Source organism: Nuphar pumila, chromosome 2 (assembly GCF_984573655.1).
Source record: "Nuphar pumila chromosome 2, dmNupPumi1.hap1.1, whole genome shotgun sequence".
NCBI lineage: Eukaryota > Viridiplantae > Streptophyta > Magnoliopsida > Nymphaeales > Nymphaeaceae > Nuphar > Nuphar pumila.
The window spans coordinates 27,326,434-27,342,975 of NC_143250.1; the positions used below are offsets into that span (position 1 = coordinate 27,326,434).

Consider the following 16,542-nt stretch of genomic DNA (forward strand, 5'->3'; position numbering starts at 1 on the left):
AGAAGGTTGGTGTTTTGATTTCCATAGAACGCCCACAACAGAAGCTATTTGTGAACACCAATCCTTTCTCTTTCTTCCCATCCTTCTTTCAGAGACTGGGATGATAGAATCACTTGCTTTTTTTCATGGGGAACCCTTTGGGGTGGGGAATCTTACTAAGTAGGGTTCTACCTTTGCATGACTTATCTTGGAGGAAAGGTCAAAACTGATTTATTTTTTAAATCTAGAGGGTTCCATTTAGCAAGCAAATATTGGATGTGAGGTTTGGAAGAGGAGTCAATTGCACATCTTTTTAATGATTGTAGATTTTTAAGTGACTTAAATCACTACGTATGGGGCACACTGAACCATCAGCTGGACTTCAATTTCACCTTCAGGGATCTACTTTTGACAAATGATTTTCAAAGGAAAGGGTCCAAATGGATTTTTGTGAGGTGATGTTGGTTGTTGATTGCATAGAGATTCGTTTGGCTTGAACGGAACGATAGAAACTTAAAGTATGGGTGTCGTTCTGGACACAATCCGATGGGAGCTTCGGCAGAGGTGCAGATTCAAATGGCAAGACTCGGATCTAACATAGATTGACCTCAGACGATTTGGAAGTTCATGAACATGGTGCTGTAACAGATTCTGTTAAATCTTTTTCTGTACCCCTTTTTCTTGGCATTAGGGTGACATCTCGTCCCCTACATATGTACTCTCAAATTCTGTTTTAATGCCAATGATATCATTGTTTTCTCTCAAGAAAAGAATAAGATGGCATAAGCCTCAAGCTGTTTGTACCTGACTTTGACAACCAGCTAAGGATGGTTCTCCTGGTAAGCCTAGTTCATTTTTTAAGTCTATAAACACTACTCTACAAGCTTGGTCATTTTCTGATTGAATCAGTGGATTGAACCTTATCTCATGTAAACAGAAAACAAACACCAATCCTGCTTCAACTTGAGAAGCTAAAGCAAAATGGTGGGCAACTATGAATATTTAAAGAAGAGAACTAGTTCATGAACTCTGTTTGGCTCCTCTGAGTGCCAAAAAGAGGCAACATTCACATTTACTTAAAGCCATTCTGTTCCTGGTCAACAATACAAGAATGTCTCATGGAAGTGTCACTTGCCAACAGAACTCATATTATTTTTGACATAAAAATAGAGAAATTTGGGAAAAAAAAGAAAGAACCACATGATAAATTCATTTATTCAAGTTCATTAGTACCTGTGTCATCTGCTTAAGCTCTTTGGGATCCATATCCCCATACCCTTCAGCCAGATCTTCTCCTACGGCAGCCTGTAGAACAGCAGCTCCAACCTCTGCTGTAATGTGTCGTATCCTGCATAAGAACAAAACAGATTTTCACACGATCCTAAAAGCACCTCCTTTATCATATACAGTGCAATCTTATAAAAGTGTCATCATGAAAATGCTTATATGTCGAACCATCTAGCTATCATGAAATGGTGAGGAACCCAAGACATTACAAATCGTAATCCAAATGCCAAATTGAAATACATTGGGACACTAACAAGATACAAACTAATACAAGTTTTATGAATAATAAAATACATAAAAAAAATAAAGACATAACCTTACTACAAAATGCACTCAAGAACACTCAAAAATATCTAGAACTACCCGTCATTCTCTCAAAACTCACTCATGCACACACCCACTTATATATAGAGAAGAAGGTAGAGAAGAGAGAAAAGGGGAATACCTTTTCTAACTGTTGGAGAGGGTCCAACGGCAAAAAATCTAGCCGTTGAACCCTTTCCAACAGTTAGAAACAGTTAACCTCAATTGACTTAGTCAACCTAAGTTGGCTATAATATATATATATATATATATATATATATATATATGTATATATATATTATATATTATATATACGTATATAAATATATTCAACAATATATATACATATGTATTTATATACACATACATATATATACAAAAATACATCCATCTTAACATCCTCTCTCAAACTTATAGTGACTGTAAGTTTGAAATTACAAAAGAAGAAACCCATTACACAAAATGTCTTCATAGACTTTATCAAGTTCTTCCATTTGGTGCATATTCAAGGGGTGCTCAATCATATGTGCCATTATATAAAGAATTTTCAATATCATCAATTTTTGATATTCTCGAAATGTCTTTAGAATCATCCATATCGTCAATATTTAGAAAACCTGTAAAGAGAACAAAACAAGAGCAATCTAACAAAAAATAACTATATATACATATATAAAATGAAAAATAATCATGAAAACAAGGAAAATCAACAATACAACAACAACTACGCCTTCATCCCAAAACAATTGGGGTTGGCGATATGAACCAACAAAGAAAATCATTTTGGGTCTTCCACATGAATCCTTTTCCTCCATTCATTTCTATCCAATGTCATGTCCTCGGTGAGGTTCAAAGCATTCATATCCTTTCCTATCACCTCCATCCATATCTTCCTAGGCCTACCCCGACCTCTTTTAACTAATATATTTTCTCATTTCTCCATCCTTCTAACTGGAGCATCATTAGGCCTTCGTCGAATATGTCCAAACCACCGTAAACGATTCTCTCTCATCTTATTTTCAATGGGTGCAACGCCTACCTTCTTACGTATCTCCTCATTCCGAATCTTATCTTTTATTGTATTTCCACACATCCATCTCAGCATACGCATCTCAGCTACACTCATTTTTTGAATATGATGTCTCTTGGCAGCCCAACATTCCGTACCATATAGTAAAGTGGGCCTAATAGTCGTCCTATAAAACTTTCCCTTCAACCGCAATGGCATTCTACGATCGCACAACACTCCAGTTGCACTCTTCCATTTCATCCACCCAACCTTTATCCTATGATTTACATCTCCATACTTTTGAATGATAGATCCCAAATATTTGAAAGAATCATCCACCGGTATTTCTTGTTCACCAAGCTTCACTACACTCCCATCACTACTTCGTTGCTTACTAAATCGACATTCCATGTATTATGTCTTACTCTTACTCAACTTAAAACCTCTTGCTTCCAATGCTGTCTCCATAATTCTAACTTAGCATTAACCCCAATTCTAGACTCATCAATCAAAACAATATCATCAGCAAACAACATACACCACGGCACATTTTCTTGAATTGATCTCGTAAGCTCATCCATCACTATAGCAAATAGGAAAGGGCTCAAAGTAGATCCTTGATGTAACCCAACCGTTATAGGAAAATTGGTTGTCACCCCTCCACAAGTGAGGACATTGGGTATTACTCCTATATACATATCTTTAATTATACTAATGTATTTGAGAGAAACACCTTTCTTCATCATTGTCCACCAGAGAACGTCCCTAGGTACTCTATCGTAAGCCTTCTTCAAATCAATAAAAACCATATACAAATCTTTGTTCCTCTCTCTATTTATCTCAATAAGTTGTCTGAGAAGATGTATAACTTCCATAGTTGATCTTCCAGGCATAAAACCAAATTGATTCTCCGATATCATGACAACCTTCCTCAACCTAGACTCAATCACCATCTCCCAAAGTTTCATAGTATGACTCATGAGTTTTATACCACGATAGTTTGTGCAATCTTGTATATCACCCTTATTCTTATATAGAGGCACCAAAGTACTCTTTCTCCACTCATTAGGCATCTTATTTGACCACCAAATCTTGTTAAAAAGATTTGTCAACCATTCTAAACCTTTCTCTCCCAAGCATTTCCAAGCCTCGATAGGTATACCATTTGGGCCAACTGCCCTTCTTGATTTCATTTTCTTCAAAGCCTCTGCAATTTCTTTCTTTTGAATCTTGCGCATGAAGTCATGATTCATCTCATGAAAAGGAATGAAAAAGTCTCCAAGATCCTGAGCATGTGTAAAACCCACGTTTTTTCATAAAAAAAAAATTTATCGGACCCGGGCCGAGTCGGGTCCGGACCCGACCCGGGCCCGCCTGCGATAGGGTTTTAAGATAACCCGACGCAGGAAGAGGATTTTAAATCCTCTTCCCGAGCGCCGCCCCCCCCCCCCCCCCCACCGCGCCTTCGTCTCGATAGGGAAACCCATCGGGGTTTCCCCTTTTGTCGCCCATCCCCGAGCTCTTTAAGAGCATTGCGGGAGGGGAAGAACGATGCCCCGCCCCCCTTCTCGTTCCCTGCAGGCGGCAACCACGACCGACGGCTCCTCCTTCCCTGCGCACGCCATCGATCGCCAGCCACCTCGCCTCCTCCTCTTCCAGGTACGCCCTCTACCTCAGTCTCCTCCTCCCTCTTCTCCCCCTCCCATCTCCCTCTCTGTCACCTCGCCAGGACGCCGGCAGGCGGCGCACGGCCCCTGCCGCGCCCTCCCACCTTCCTCCTTGCCTTTGGAGACCCGACAGGGGGCCTACAGGATCCCTGTCGTCCGCCGGAGTGCCGGCAAGGGGCCAAGGGCCCCTGCGACACCCCTTCGCCCCGATCTCTCTCACTGTCTCTCTTCGGCAGGGGTTTGTCCCCCTGCCATTGTCCTTTCGCCGGACGGCAAGGGCTCGGCCCCTGCCGATTCGCTGTCGTCGGCAGGGGTGCGACCCCCTGCCGTCTCTGTGTTGTCGGCAATGGAGCGACCCCTGCCGATTCGTTGCTGTCGGCAGGGGCTAGCCCCCTGCCGATTCGCAGTCGTCGGCAGGGGTGCGACCCCCCTGCCGTTTCAGTGTAGTCGGCAGGGGAGCGACCCCTGCCGATTCATTTCTGTCAGCAGGGGCTAGCCCCTGCCGATTCGCTGTCGTCGGCAGGGGTAAGACCCCCTGCCGTTTCAGTGTTGTCGGCAGGGGAGAGACCCCTGCCGATTCGTTGCTGTCGGCAGGGGCTAGCCCCCTGCCGATTCGCTGTCGTCGGCAGGGGTGCGACCCCCTGTCGTTTCAGTGTTGTCGGCAGGGGAGCGACCCCTGCCGATTCGCTGTCGTCGGCAGGGGTGCGACCCCCTGCCGTTTTAGTGTGGTCGGCAAGGGAGCGACCCCTGCCGATTCGTTGCTGTCGGCAGGGGCTAGCCCCCTGCCGATTCGCTGTCGTCGGCAGGGGTGCGACCCCCTGCCGTTTCAGTGTGGTCGGCAGGGGAGCGACCCCTGCCGATTCGTTGCTGTCGGCAGGGGTGCGCACCCCTACCGCTTTGGTGTGGTCGGTAGGGGCTAGCCCCCTGCCGATTCGTTGTTGTCGGCAGTGGCTAGCACCCCTGCCACTTCGCTGCTGTCGGCAAGGGTGCGACCCCTGCCACTTCAGTGCTGTCTGCAGGGGCTGACCCCCTGCCGCCTCGCTGTTTTTGACAGTGGCTCATTCCCTGTCGCTCCGTTGTCGTCGGTGCCGCCATTGCCTAATTCTACCCTTGCCCCGTTGCACCATTAATTATATTAACATAATTGAATATTTAACACTCTTGCCTATTTACGCAACAGGTCCCGATCGTGCTCCACGGCTCAACCCTCGTATTATCCTCTCGCGTAGGCGTACGCAGCTGCACGACATCCCAAGGTAGGGTAAAGTCGCACAAGGGGCAATAAGATCTAATTAAGTTGAAATAATTAAAATGTCTATGCTAGTTGTACTTAGATTTATACTGCTATTGCGTGACTTATTATTCTTGTCTCCATGTTTATGAGTCGAGGTACGGTTTTACTCTTCGAGTATTAATTTGTGTATTTGCTTACGTGTTGAAGGTGGTTTCGCACTTTTTGCAATACTTATGCCCTAAATTGCTTGCATGTATACTTGCCTGTACCTTTCTATGGGTGGATGTACAATTTCATTATTCGATTATTATTTTGCGTAGTGTTTATGAATTTGAGGTGTGGTTTCGTATTTCTTGAAATACATATGCCCTTGTTTGCTTGCATCCATTTTTGCCTGCACGTTTCCTTTGAGTGAGGTACGACTTTGTGTCTGGTGTATTACTTATGACCTTATCTGTTTGCCTGTCTAAGTGGTCAATGTATGGTTTTGGTACCTCGTGTATTACTTATGTGCTTTTCCCTCGATGTGCGGCATCGCAAGTCGAGAGTTGTTTGTTGACATGTTATAACCTGCATATGCTCACACTCATGGTAAATATGTACTTACATAAATGTAGTCTTGTGCCTATCCTGTTATCACTTGTTTTCAAAACACTAGAAGTTGCACTTGTGCACTATAGTTCTTTTAAAGAGGATTTCCTTCTGCAAACCCAGGGCTCTTCAAAATGCACAACTTTTGCAAAGTATGATTAAGTCTTGCAGGATTGCGAAGTCACATTTGGCCCCTCCCAAGTCTACCCACTTGGGAGAAATGTTTTATAACCGTGATTCAAGTTGCGGCTCATTTTGAATAACCCCGATCAGGGGCATGAGCATATGAATGAGTGGGGTTCTGTTGAAGGACCCATTCTTTATGTATCAATCTAGTGTAACATGTCGATACTAAGATAAATTTTGGATGTAAGATTGATAGTGTTGTGTCTTGTGTGAATGACTTAATGTGGCATTATGGCTTTTAAGGATGAATCGTGCCAAATGAGCACTCCTATATTCTTTGAATTGTTATGAAGTTGTGTGTTGGGTATTCCTTTTGAGAAACCCACAGACCTCCCTGGTTCAGTATAGCGTACTTTTAGACATGCACAACATGTTAAGTACTTTGTTGATCGGACGAGAGATCCGAGATGACCTTGCATCATGAAATATGAAAAATGTTGTTGAAGTGAATTCAAGATTTATCTTGCCAGGCTGTGTTGTATTAATTCTTTTGCAGATAACATCTGTTGGGGTTTCTTTTGTGGAACCATATCCCTTTCATCGTAGTCGTACTTATGACATGTACAACCGTACTTTTTGACAAGTACGTCTTCTTACGTTGCGATGATTGGATGAGTAGGTTGTGGCAACCTGGATGGGTGCAAATAACAAAATGTTGTGATCACCTAAATAAGTGATGTTTTCGCCTTCACCGGCAAGATACTCGAGTTTGGTCGAAAGACCAGAGTATGTAGAATGGGTCTTCAGTTAACTACCCCTGATGTACTCATTCGAATCGCTGACTCCTGTCAGGAGAGAGGACAGGAAGGTACAAAACTTCGATGGACAGGCCATTAATGGCAGTTACGAGCAAAAGACTCGGCTTCCCCAGTCATCGGAGTTAGGGGAATGAGACTACCATAATTATCCTAGGTGGTAGCTCTCCATGTTTGGGATGCATCCATTGTTTATGCTGCTTTGGGGATTTCTCTCTTGGTCACCGACCGTCCCCTTAGGTGCGGACTCAGTCAGCTATCCGGGTTATCATAAAATACATAGCATAATAAACCCCCGGATCAGTCTAGGTTGTTTCTAGAGTCGTGCCTTGTGCGTACCCGCTTGGCCAGTTAATATCGAAACATAATTTAAATCCGATTACACAATGTGTTCAGTTATGCACGTATGAAAGTTATAGGGTACAATATGTTCAATACTTATGGAAGTGTGTGTGGTTGATGAAGCATTGTATTTTGCTAGTTAACTTTCTTGTGCAGTGCTTTGCTTGTAATAGTTAGCTTACTTGTGCCAGTAAAATGCTAGTAATAATTAGCATTATGCTCATGATAGTTTGCTCTATGACTCTACTGAAATTAAATTACTATTTAATTGCCTGTCTACTTGACATATTAAATTATTTTGCTTAACTATGTTCTATATTGTCCTGTCTGTGCACCTACCAGTTTTTAGTGAAACTGACCCGTTTTATGGGCAGGTGATGTATAGGTGATACACTTTGCGATGACACGATGGCGCGATGAGTTCAAGATAGAGCTCTTTCCCTGACGTTTCGCTCCTGAGGACATGTTGGTAAATTTGGTATAAAGTGTGTTTCAAAATTTCTCTTTTATTAAACCGTGAGTTAATAAAACTGTTTTAGTAAGCTTCTTCTTGGTTTCAACAAACGAATTCTCAATTATTGAAACTCTGTTTCTAAACCATTTGATTTCAATGGTTGTGCGGGATTTGACAAAAGGAAAGTTTACGCTGTAATGCCCTCAAGGTCCATCGACTTGTGGTTTTAAAAACATCATTTTTCTGCTGAAGTACTATTCAAACTCTGATTATTGTATGATTTCAAAGCTTTTTAAACTATTCTAAAAAGTTACAAGTCCTGGATTTTTAAGGCGTTACAGCATGACTTTCATTAAATAGCTTATCAAAATAATCTTTTCATCTCTCCTTAATCTCCTCATCTTTGACTAAAACCCTTTGTGTTTCATCTTTGATATATCTAACCATACCCAGATCCCTCGATTTTCTATCTCTCATCTTTGCAAGCCTATAAATATCCTTCTCGCCCTCTTTGGTATCCAACTTGTCATAAGCCTCCTTATATACCTTATCTCTCGCGTTTAGAACTACTTTTTTAGCTTCCTTCTTTGCTATCATATACTTCTCCAAATTCTCATTATCACGACTTTTACTTAGATTACTATAACACTCTCTTTTAACCTTAAGGAAAATCAATAATCATGAAATATATATATATATATATATATATCCTTGAAATTAGATCTCCCTTTTTCCCCTCTAAACTCATGCTCAAATCAGTTTATACAATTCCCTCTCCCGTGTGAATTAAGAGAAAAACTCGTACCTTGATTCGAAGTATGAAAAACTAAAGAAAATTTCAATGAATGACTTCTTCTCTTTTCCTTCTTTCTTTTCTAAACCACACAATTTCTCACTTTTTTTTCTCAACTCGCTCTCTCTTTCTCTCTCTCTCTAGAACATGAGTTCTAGAGGGAGAGAGGAGCTAGCCCTTTTATACATATTTTTAATTTGTTCTAGAGAGGAGCTGACGTCCCCTTCTGGATGCACTCTCTAAATGGGTAGAGTTCTACTAAGTGTAGAACTCTACTCCTTATCTCTTTCTAGATTTTATGTAGGATTTATTTAATTTTTATTTAATTAATAATTTTAATATTCCAAGGGAATATTCTAGGGGGGATGACCGCTTCTGGAAGTCCTTATGGGTTAATTTAAAAGTTAGTTAAATTTAAAACTTCAAATTCAAGTTAGTTTGAAAATTGCCATGGATGGATTACACATCTATCACATAAAGGTGTATTAGTAAATTCGTACCTTGATCAAACCTACCCCCCTTAGGATTGATCCACAATAAGTACACTCATACAAACACAACAATTTAATTCACACACATGGCATAAAATTATTCCTACAGTCAATAATATGAAAATTCAACAATTTCACAACAGTAAAGATAAATTTCACAGATAGCTTTTATCAGTGATGTGGACTGCATCTGAAGTACGAGTCGTGACTTTGCAATAATAGTTTCGACAAATCTAACAGAGCTCAAATACCAACTCTGTCTTATACAAAGATAAATTGGTATCCTAAAAATAGTTCAATGCATAGTTTTGCGGTTTGGCTCTAATATCAACTCTCTAACGACCCTAACTAATCCTTGTACCATAATCAACTTATCATTCAAGCATTTAAACAAATATCATGCAATAACTATTATCGTGCAAAACAAAATAAGCATGAATACATGAAATAATACTGAATAATAAATATGCATGATTCAATACACATGCATGAATACCTTATTAAGTTATTTATCAAAGTTGCTTTTGCATGTACGTGCCTATTAAATAGGCACCAATTTAGTTTTCACTTTTCTTTAAACCCGCGGATACCCAAAATGGGTACAAATTCCCGAAGTCTAAGTTAGGTTATCAGTTATAGCTTAACACAAAATTTATATTTTATTAATAGGTTTCACACTTGTTCCTCAACTGATATCGGGAATCAACACCATCCATCAAATTATTAGAAATCAACATCTAATGCCAGGACATCAGGGAAATCAACATCCATTGATGCCACTTTCTTTGTATACCAATAACTACAGTTGAGTTAACAACACCCCCAGGCAAAGTAGTTGAATCTTCCTAAAACTGTGGCCGGGAGGTAAACCACCGTATCAAGTTCAGGAGCATAATCGAATACGAAGTTTTAGTATCTTCAAAGTTTTCCCAAAACTGCCATCAAAGATTCTCACACTATGAAAGGCACATTAAGGAAGAGATTAATTACACTATTTGATCTCTTTTATGTTTTTAAACAATTTTAGGTTCTTTACACAATAACTGTTTTGCAAATCAACAAGCAAAACCAATTTCGGGCCTTGGCCTGCACAATTTTAAGAATACAATTAATATTGGAAAACTAATAATTTCCAGAAATAAATTTTGTAATGCATAAATTAAAATCAATAACATTAGAGCAACACATGCTCCTGCCCCACACGGCCTGCAGTGGTTCACATCTGACCATAAAAGCATCTCAAAGTGATTTATGCATCTTTTTGCAAAATTTTAGTGAACATGCAACACACACCTTGTTTCAAAACATGTTCGCAATACATATTCAAACACACAACATGAATGCACACAAAGCCAATTGCATACGCATGCAAACAGATGCTTGCAACACAAACTATCATAATCAATTCCATGCATAAACACCCAAACATGCACATGATCATATTTATGCAAGCATCAATATAAACTTCAGAATTTCTATACGCATGATATGCACCTTTGCAACATGGTATTTGAAAAAATAAGCATACATAACCAAATCCAAAACATATAATCGGATGCATAATCCTGCAGTCAACATAATGCAGGATTGAACATAGCAAAATTGTTCATAATCAACATCCAACACACTGCCTACTCAGATTGCAAACATAACATAATCGGCAATTTGACTAGATTGCACATGCTCAAACTGTGGCCAATCCGCTTAGATTTCACATGCAATAACATTGACAAACCTGACCAGATTGCACATGAGCCAAAAGGTGGCAAATCTGATCAATTTGCACATGCATATCAAGTCTGAAAAATTACACACAATGCACCACTCGACGGTCTGATTATTACTACATAATTATGCCCAACGACTATGTTATTGTTGCCCAAATGTGTAGCAATGTGCTGTCCTGAACAACCTTTAAACACACACACACACACACACACACACACATATATATATATATATATATGCAATCGATAATAGACCGTAACTTTAACAAATAATCAGGTTTACTAACAGTCAACACAACATGTATATACAATTCCAATAACAGTCACCATAACAACATATACCCAGATTTGATGATAGCCAACATAAAGTCAAATTTGATAACATGAAATCAAAGCTGATAATAGTCAACATAACAGCCTGTAAACAAATTTGATAATAGTCCATAAAAATACTTGTACTCAAATATGATATTTGTCAATACAATAACAGAAATCAGATTTTATGACAGTCATCAAACTGACATATTAAATCTGATAACAATCGATGAATCCACGTGAAATCAGATTTTTATAATTGTTATCAGTATAACATAAAACCAGATTTCATAACATCTAAAAAAATTATCTAGAGTAGGTCTGATTAGCCTACACTCACACGGCATGTCTTATCGGACTGAACCCATACATGGTGCTAATCTGATCAGATTGCACATGCGCACATGCATTGACAATCTGATCAGGTTAGCACAGCATATGCATGACAACAATCTAATCAAATTGCTCAGGCAACCCATCGGCAAATCTTATCAGATGCTATCTGCATCACAACATGAAGATAGAACTGATTCAGGCATAAAAAAAATAACATATATGTATATCGGCAGAACTGATCAGACTACCCGCAAAAGCATATAGGCAGATCCGATCAGGCTGCCCATATGATGGAATCGGCAACCTGAACTGGATCAAAATTGATCTCCAAAACACTATATAAATCCATTTTCTTTGAACATGAACAATAAAATCAGCATGGGCCAAAATCAGCAGAGCAATATATATATATATATATATATATATATATATATATATATATATATATATATATATATATATATATATATTAAGCATAGAAAGACTATATGCAGAAATCGACAACATGTATTTCTTATAATATATAACTGCTAAAAAAATCAATAAGAGTTGAACACATGCTTAAACATGAAAAATTGATGGCATGCTCATATCAATCAAAGAAAAACGACATAAACATAATAATTTCAGGGTTTAATACACTAGGGAAATCAAAACTCAAGGAATACATGAAGACATCATTTAATGTATGTACAGATACATATTTTAAATTCAGATTTCTCTTTTCCATCTAAATTTACACATGAACCCGATTTAAAACTGTTTCTTCCTGTAAGAACATAGAAAGAAACTCGTACCTTAATTCGAATGTGGAAAAAGATCATAAAAACATTGGATGCTCGATGAGAAGGCTGAATTTCCTCCTCTCCTTCCTCTTCTTCTTTTTCCTTTCTCTTTCTTTCTTTCTCTTTCCTTTTTTTTTCCTCCCTCCCCAACGAGTTTGAGCTCTCAACTCTCTCTCACTCTCTAATTATCTCCCTCTCTCTCTAGAAACACGAGTTTCTAGAGAGAGAAAAAACACCTGTTTTTATACTATTTTATCCACTTATTTTTCTTTATTTTATTTTTTTAATTATCTTCTTATCTAGAGGGTGACGTCCCCTCTAGATAACTCTCTATTTGAGAGTAGAGTTCTACCAATGGTAGAACTCTACCTCTCTAGATACTCCTGTTTATTATTAAAAACATTATTTTATTAATCATTTTATTATATTATTAAATATAATATATTATGAAATGTTCCCTCTGAAAGTCTTCCTATGGTAGAATTCTACTCCAGGTAGAACTCTAAATACCCAATTTAACTTTTAAATTTATGTTAAAGTTTTAAATTGGTCATATTTGAATTTCGGATCCAGATCCAAATCCATATGGATCCTACCTAGACCATATCTTGGTTAATATGGGTCCTGGAGTGGATCCAAATCTATATCAACTTGGATCAAACAGAGCGGATCCAGTCTGATCCAATCTAGAAAAGGCAAAAATAGAGGCTGATCATTTTTTAAAAATGTGATTTTTTGGACAATCGTAACTCGATTTCAAAAAATAAGGCACCAATGTTCTCAGAATTACGAGACGCATCTAACGATATACTTACCTGATTTTTGCCTCCGAATTTTGCCTCAATTTAACCTGAATTTTGCTCAATTTTTACTCGAATTTAAAGGTTAAAAATGATTTTTTTTCAAACTTTAATTGGCTCATGTAGGTCTTGTTAGTGGGCTCTAGGCCACGCCCAGACCCACCTAACGTCACCTATATTTAAAGATATTTTTTATCAATCTCATTAAATACTTAGTTAAAATTTCAAAAATTTTTAATTTAAAAATCATGGAAAAATACACGATATTACACACGCCCAGACCCAACTCACACCACCTTGATTTAATGATTTTCCATGATTTTATCAAATTTAAATATACGTATAAAATTCAAAAATTATATTTTAGACTAAAAATCATGGAAAAATTACGAGATATTACAATCTATGTCCCTTTGCTATGTACGCATCTTAAATGCATTTTGTGATTAAGAAATTTAGATGTGTTTTGTCTCGCATAAATGTGTAGAACAATTCTCTTGTGTTGAACCAGTCCAAAGAACTATCAACAAGCACTCTTGGAACCAACAGGCAGCACCACTTAACAATAGGTGGTTGGTTACAGGTGGGGCAGGTAGGAAAGAAGTTGAGGGAGTTAGGGCAGCAGAGAGAACGATCAACAAATGGATGAAAGAATCAGATGTGAACCTTCAATGAGATTTTGACATGGCTTGCCTCAATTAAAACTGGAAGGGACATGCAAAAATATTCATTAGCAAAACCAATCAAGGGCAAAATGCCCACTATGCCACTGACATGTATATATACAAATAATATTTTCCACATAAACCACCAATTATCAGACGCAAATTACATTGACATTGTAGTCCAATATTCCTCTACAATAATTTGAAACAGAGGGTAATCAGAATAGTTCCATATAACATCAAGCAACTTATAGAATTCCTCTACAATAATTTGAAACAGAGGTGTAATCAGAATAGTTCCATATAACATCAAGCAACTTATAGAATGACATATTTATTGAAGCATAACAAATCACAAACTATCAATCATCAGGCTACATAGACAACCATAAGAAAAACCAAATTTGTAAATGAAGCTGATTGGATGGAACTAAGATCTTTATAGAATTGCATAAAGCACAACAGAATTATAACAAGAGGAAAACATTAATTAGTTCTTCAATTGCTTCATAGTGGTCTAAAGTCCAGTACAAATCAGATGCATTTAAAAATCATCTTTGCTTTCTGACATGAAATGAGCTCAGTGTTTTGGTGGAAAGGAAGTAATACCTGGATATCGAAGGAAAAATGATGCCTTTCTGGATTTCTTCATCAGTTATATATGATGCAAGACTGAAGAAAGCAGCATTAAGTCAGAATATCGTCAAGCTAGCAAGAACATTAAAACTTTAAAAAAGTTAGAAGGGTGCAAAGTACCAACAGATAGTGTTACAGCACTCACATTGACAAGCTATCAAAGTTTGTCATGAATGTAGAACCCACCAAGAAGCGAACCACCACCAGTGCTTAGGCCAGGTGGCCATGGTTTGCTCATGGCCCAACCTGTCTAGCATAGGTTTGAGCTGCATTTTTTTGAGCCATGACCTGGTCTAAACAACACTTACACCTAGCCTGCTGAACTGGACTGAGCTTGACTAGCCAATGGCCCATCCATGAGTCAAGCAGCCCATATGAAAACAGATTCAGGCCAGCTTGGCTAGGACCAACCCATTGCCCCCCTTTCAGTTGGGGTGCACAACATGCAATCAACAGCCAGTTCAGTCCGTTTGGGCCAGGCCAGGATGTACCAAGCTGCAGATGGCTACTATTCTTCACTTTAGGGTGATTCTATGACACCAATAAAGTGATGAAGAAAAATAAGACAGTAGAAAATTGAAAGTTTCTCAAAGGCCATTGAAAAGTAGGTGAAAACCAAAGTCAAGCACTCAAACATTACTAATATTTGTAAAATGCAGAAGGTTCTCTGGTTATGCATATTTACAATAGATCAGGTGCCAGGGCATCAACTCGGCATTTTTATATTCCAATTTCTGACACATTATCAACCATAATTTTATGTTCCTTATGCGATAAATGTTTAATCTGCATCATAAATAGCATATTTTCATGACACACATGGGAGCTAATATATGGTCAACTCCAACACCTCCCGCTCCTCACACCCCTTAAAAAAAGACACACAAAGGACATAAACTGTAAATAAGAGGTTCATTTCAAATGACTTGAATCATTCTTAGATGCTCGAGAGGCATCCTTTCCTTTGTTTTTTGTGCTCTCTCTCTCTCTCTCTCCTTTCTTTTCCTTATTCCTCTTCTTCTTCTCCTCATGCAATCGAAGGTGGAGAGGAAAGGGTTTTGAAAAGGGGGGCTCGCCTCTTGGCTGTGATGAAACAATGAAAAAACAAAGAGAAATGGGTTTTTGGGTCGGGTCTAAGTTGAACCTAACTCGACTCAAACCCAACATGTACCTGCGTCACACCCGGGACCCATACCCATGTCGGCACAAGTACGTGAGGTGTTTTGTTGTCTTTGTTACATAGTCTGCAATGAAGGGGAAAAGTGTGGTTGGTGCTAGAAGCAGTAGTGCGGTTAGAAAGAGAAGGAGAGCAGGAGATGGAGAGAATTATTCTAGAAGAGGTGGAGCTGGAGGCTCTATTAAGAGTTTTTTCCCTCTTAGGACTGCCCTAGGTCGCAACTCGACATTCTCACTACTATGACACCTAAACATTTAGTCGATCAAGTGAATGTTGTGGTTAAGAGATGGTTTTATGATGCCTACATTTCTTTCAATGCGGCAAATTTATTTCAGTTTTAGGACATGGCAGATGCCATAACCAATATCGAGCATGTATATAAAATGCCTTCATATCATGATTTGAGAGAACAAATTCTAGATGTTAATGTAAAGAAGTGAAGGCATGTTGTGATTAAATGAGGCAATCATGAAAGAAAACTGGGTATAGCATCATGGTAGATGGGTGGACAGATACAAAGATAAGGATCTTAATAAATTTTCTTGTTTCCCCAAGAGAACTACATCTTTTAAATCAATTGATTTGTCTAATATGCCCAAAATGACAGATGTGTTGCTCAAGTTGTTTAATGAGGTTGTGGATGAGGTCAAGCGTAAAAATATAGTCCAATTTATCATTGATAATGCAACAATCTATAGGGAAACAAGTAAAGAATTGACTGAAAATTATGGTCCATTCTTTTGGACCCCATGTGTTGCTCACTGCATAGACCTCATGATTGAATACATTAGTAGCATGGATGAGATAAAACAAACAATTGAATGCTACCAAGAAATTACAAAATTTATTTACAATCATGCGTGGATTTTAAGCTTATGAAAGTATACCAATGGTGTTATGTCGATTTATAGAGTAGTTACTAAATTTGCTATAAACTTTTTGACAATGCAAAGTTTAGTAAATAGCTACACTTAAAAAAATATTCTCATCAGATGAGTGGAATGCATATC

The 16,542-nt window shown here is 38.5% G+C and overlaps 1 protein-coding gene across 7 annotated transcripts in view; it reads right to left on the minus strand.

The window, feature by feature from the left end:
- The window catches only part of NAD-ME2 (NAD-dependent malic enzyme 2), a 192,367-nt gene that overhangs the window by 38,874 nt on the left and 136,951 nt on the right, over positions 1-16,542 (minus strand). For 6 of the 7 annotated variants that reach the window (XM_089995502.1, XM_089995503.1, XM_089995498.1 and 3 more), the window contains 2 exons: positions 14,329-14,391; positions 1,213-1,327 (listed from right to left, as the gene is read on the minus strand). In XM_089995502.1, the coding sequence (XP_089851628.1) occupies positions 1,213-1,327; positions 14,329-14,391 (178 nt within the window). The remainder of the gene's footprint in view (positions 1-1,212; positions 1,328-14,328; positions 14,392-16,542) is intronic. The other variant, XM_089995504.1, reaches the window with a different exon arrangement.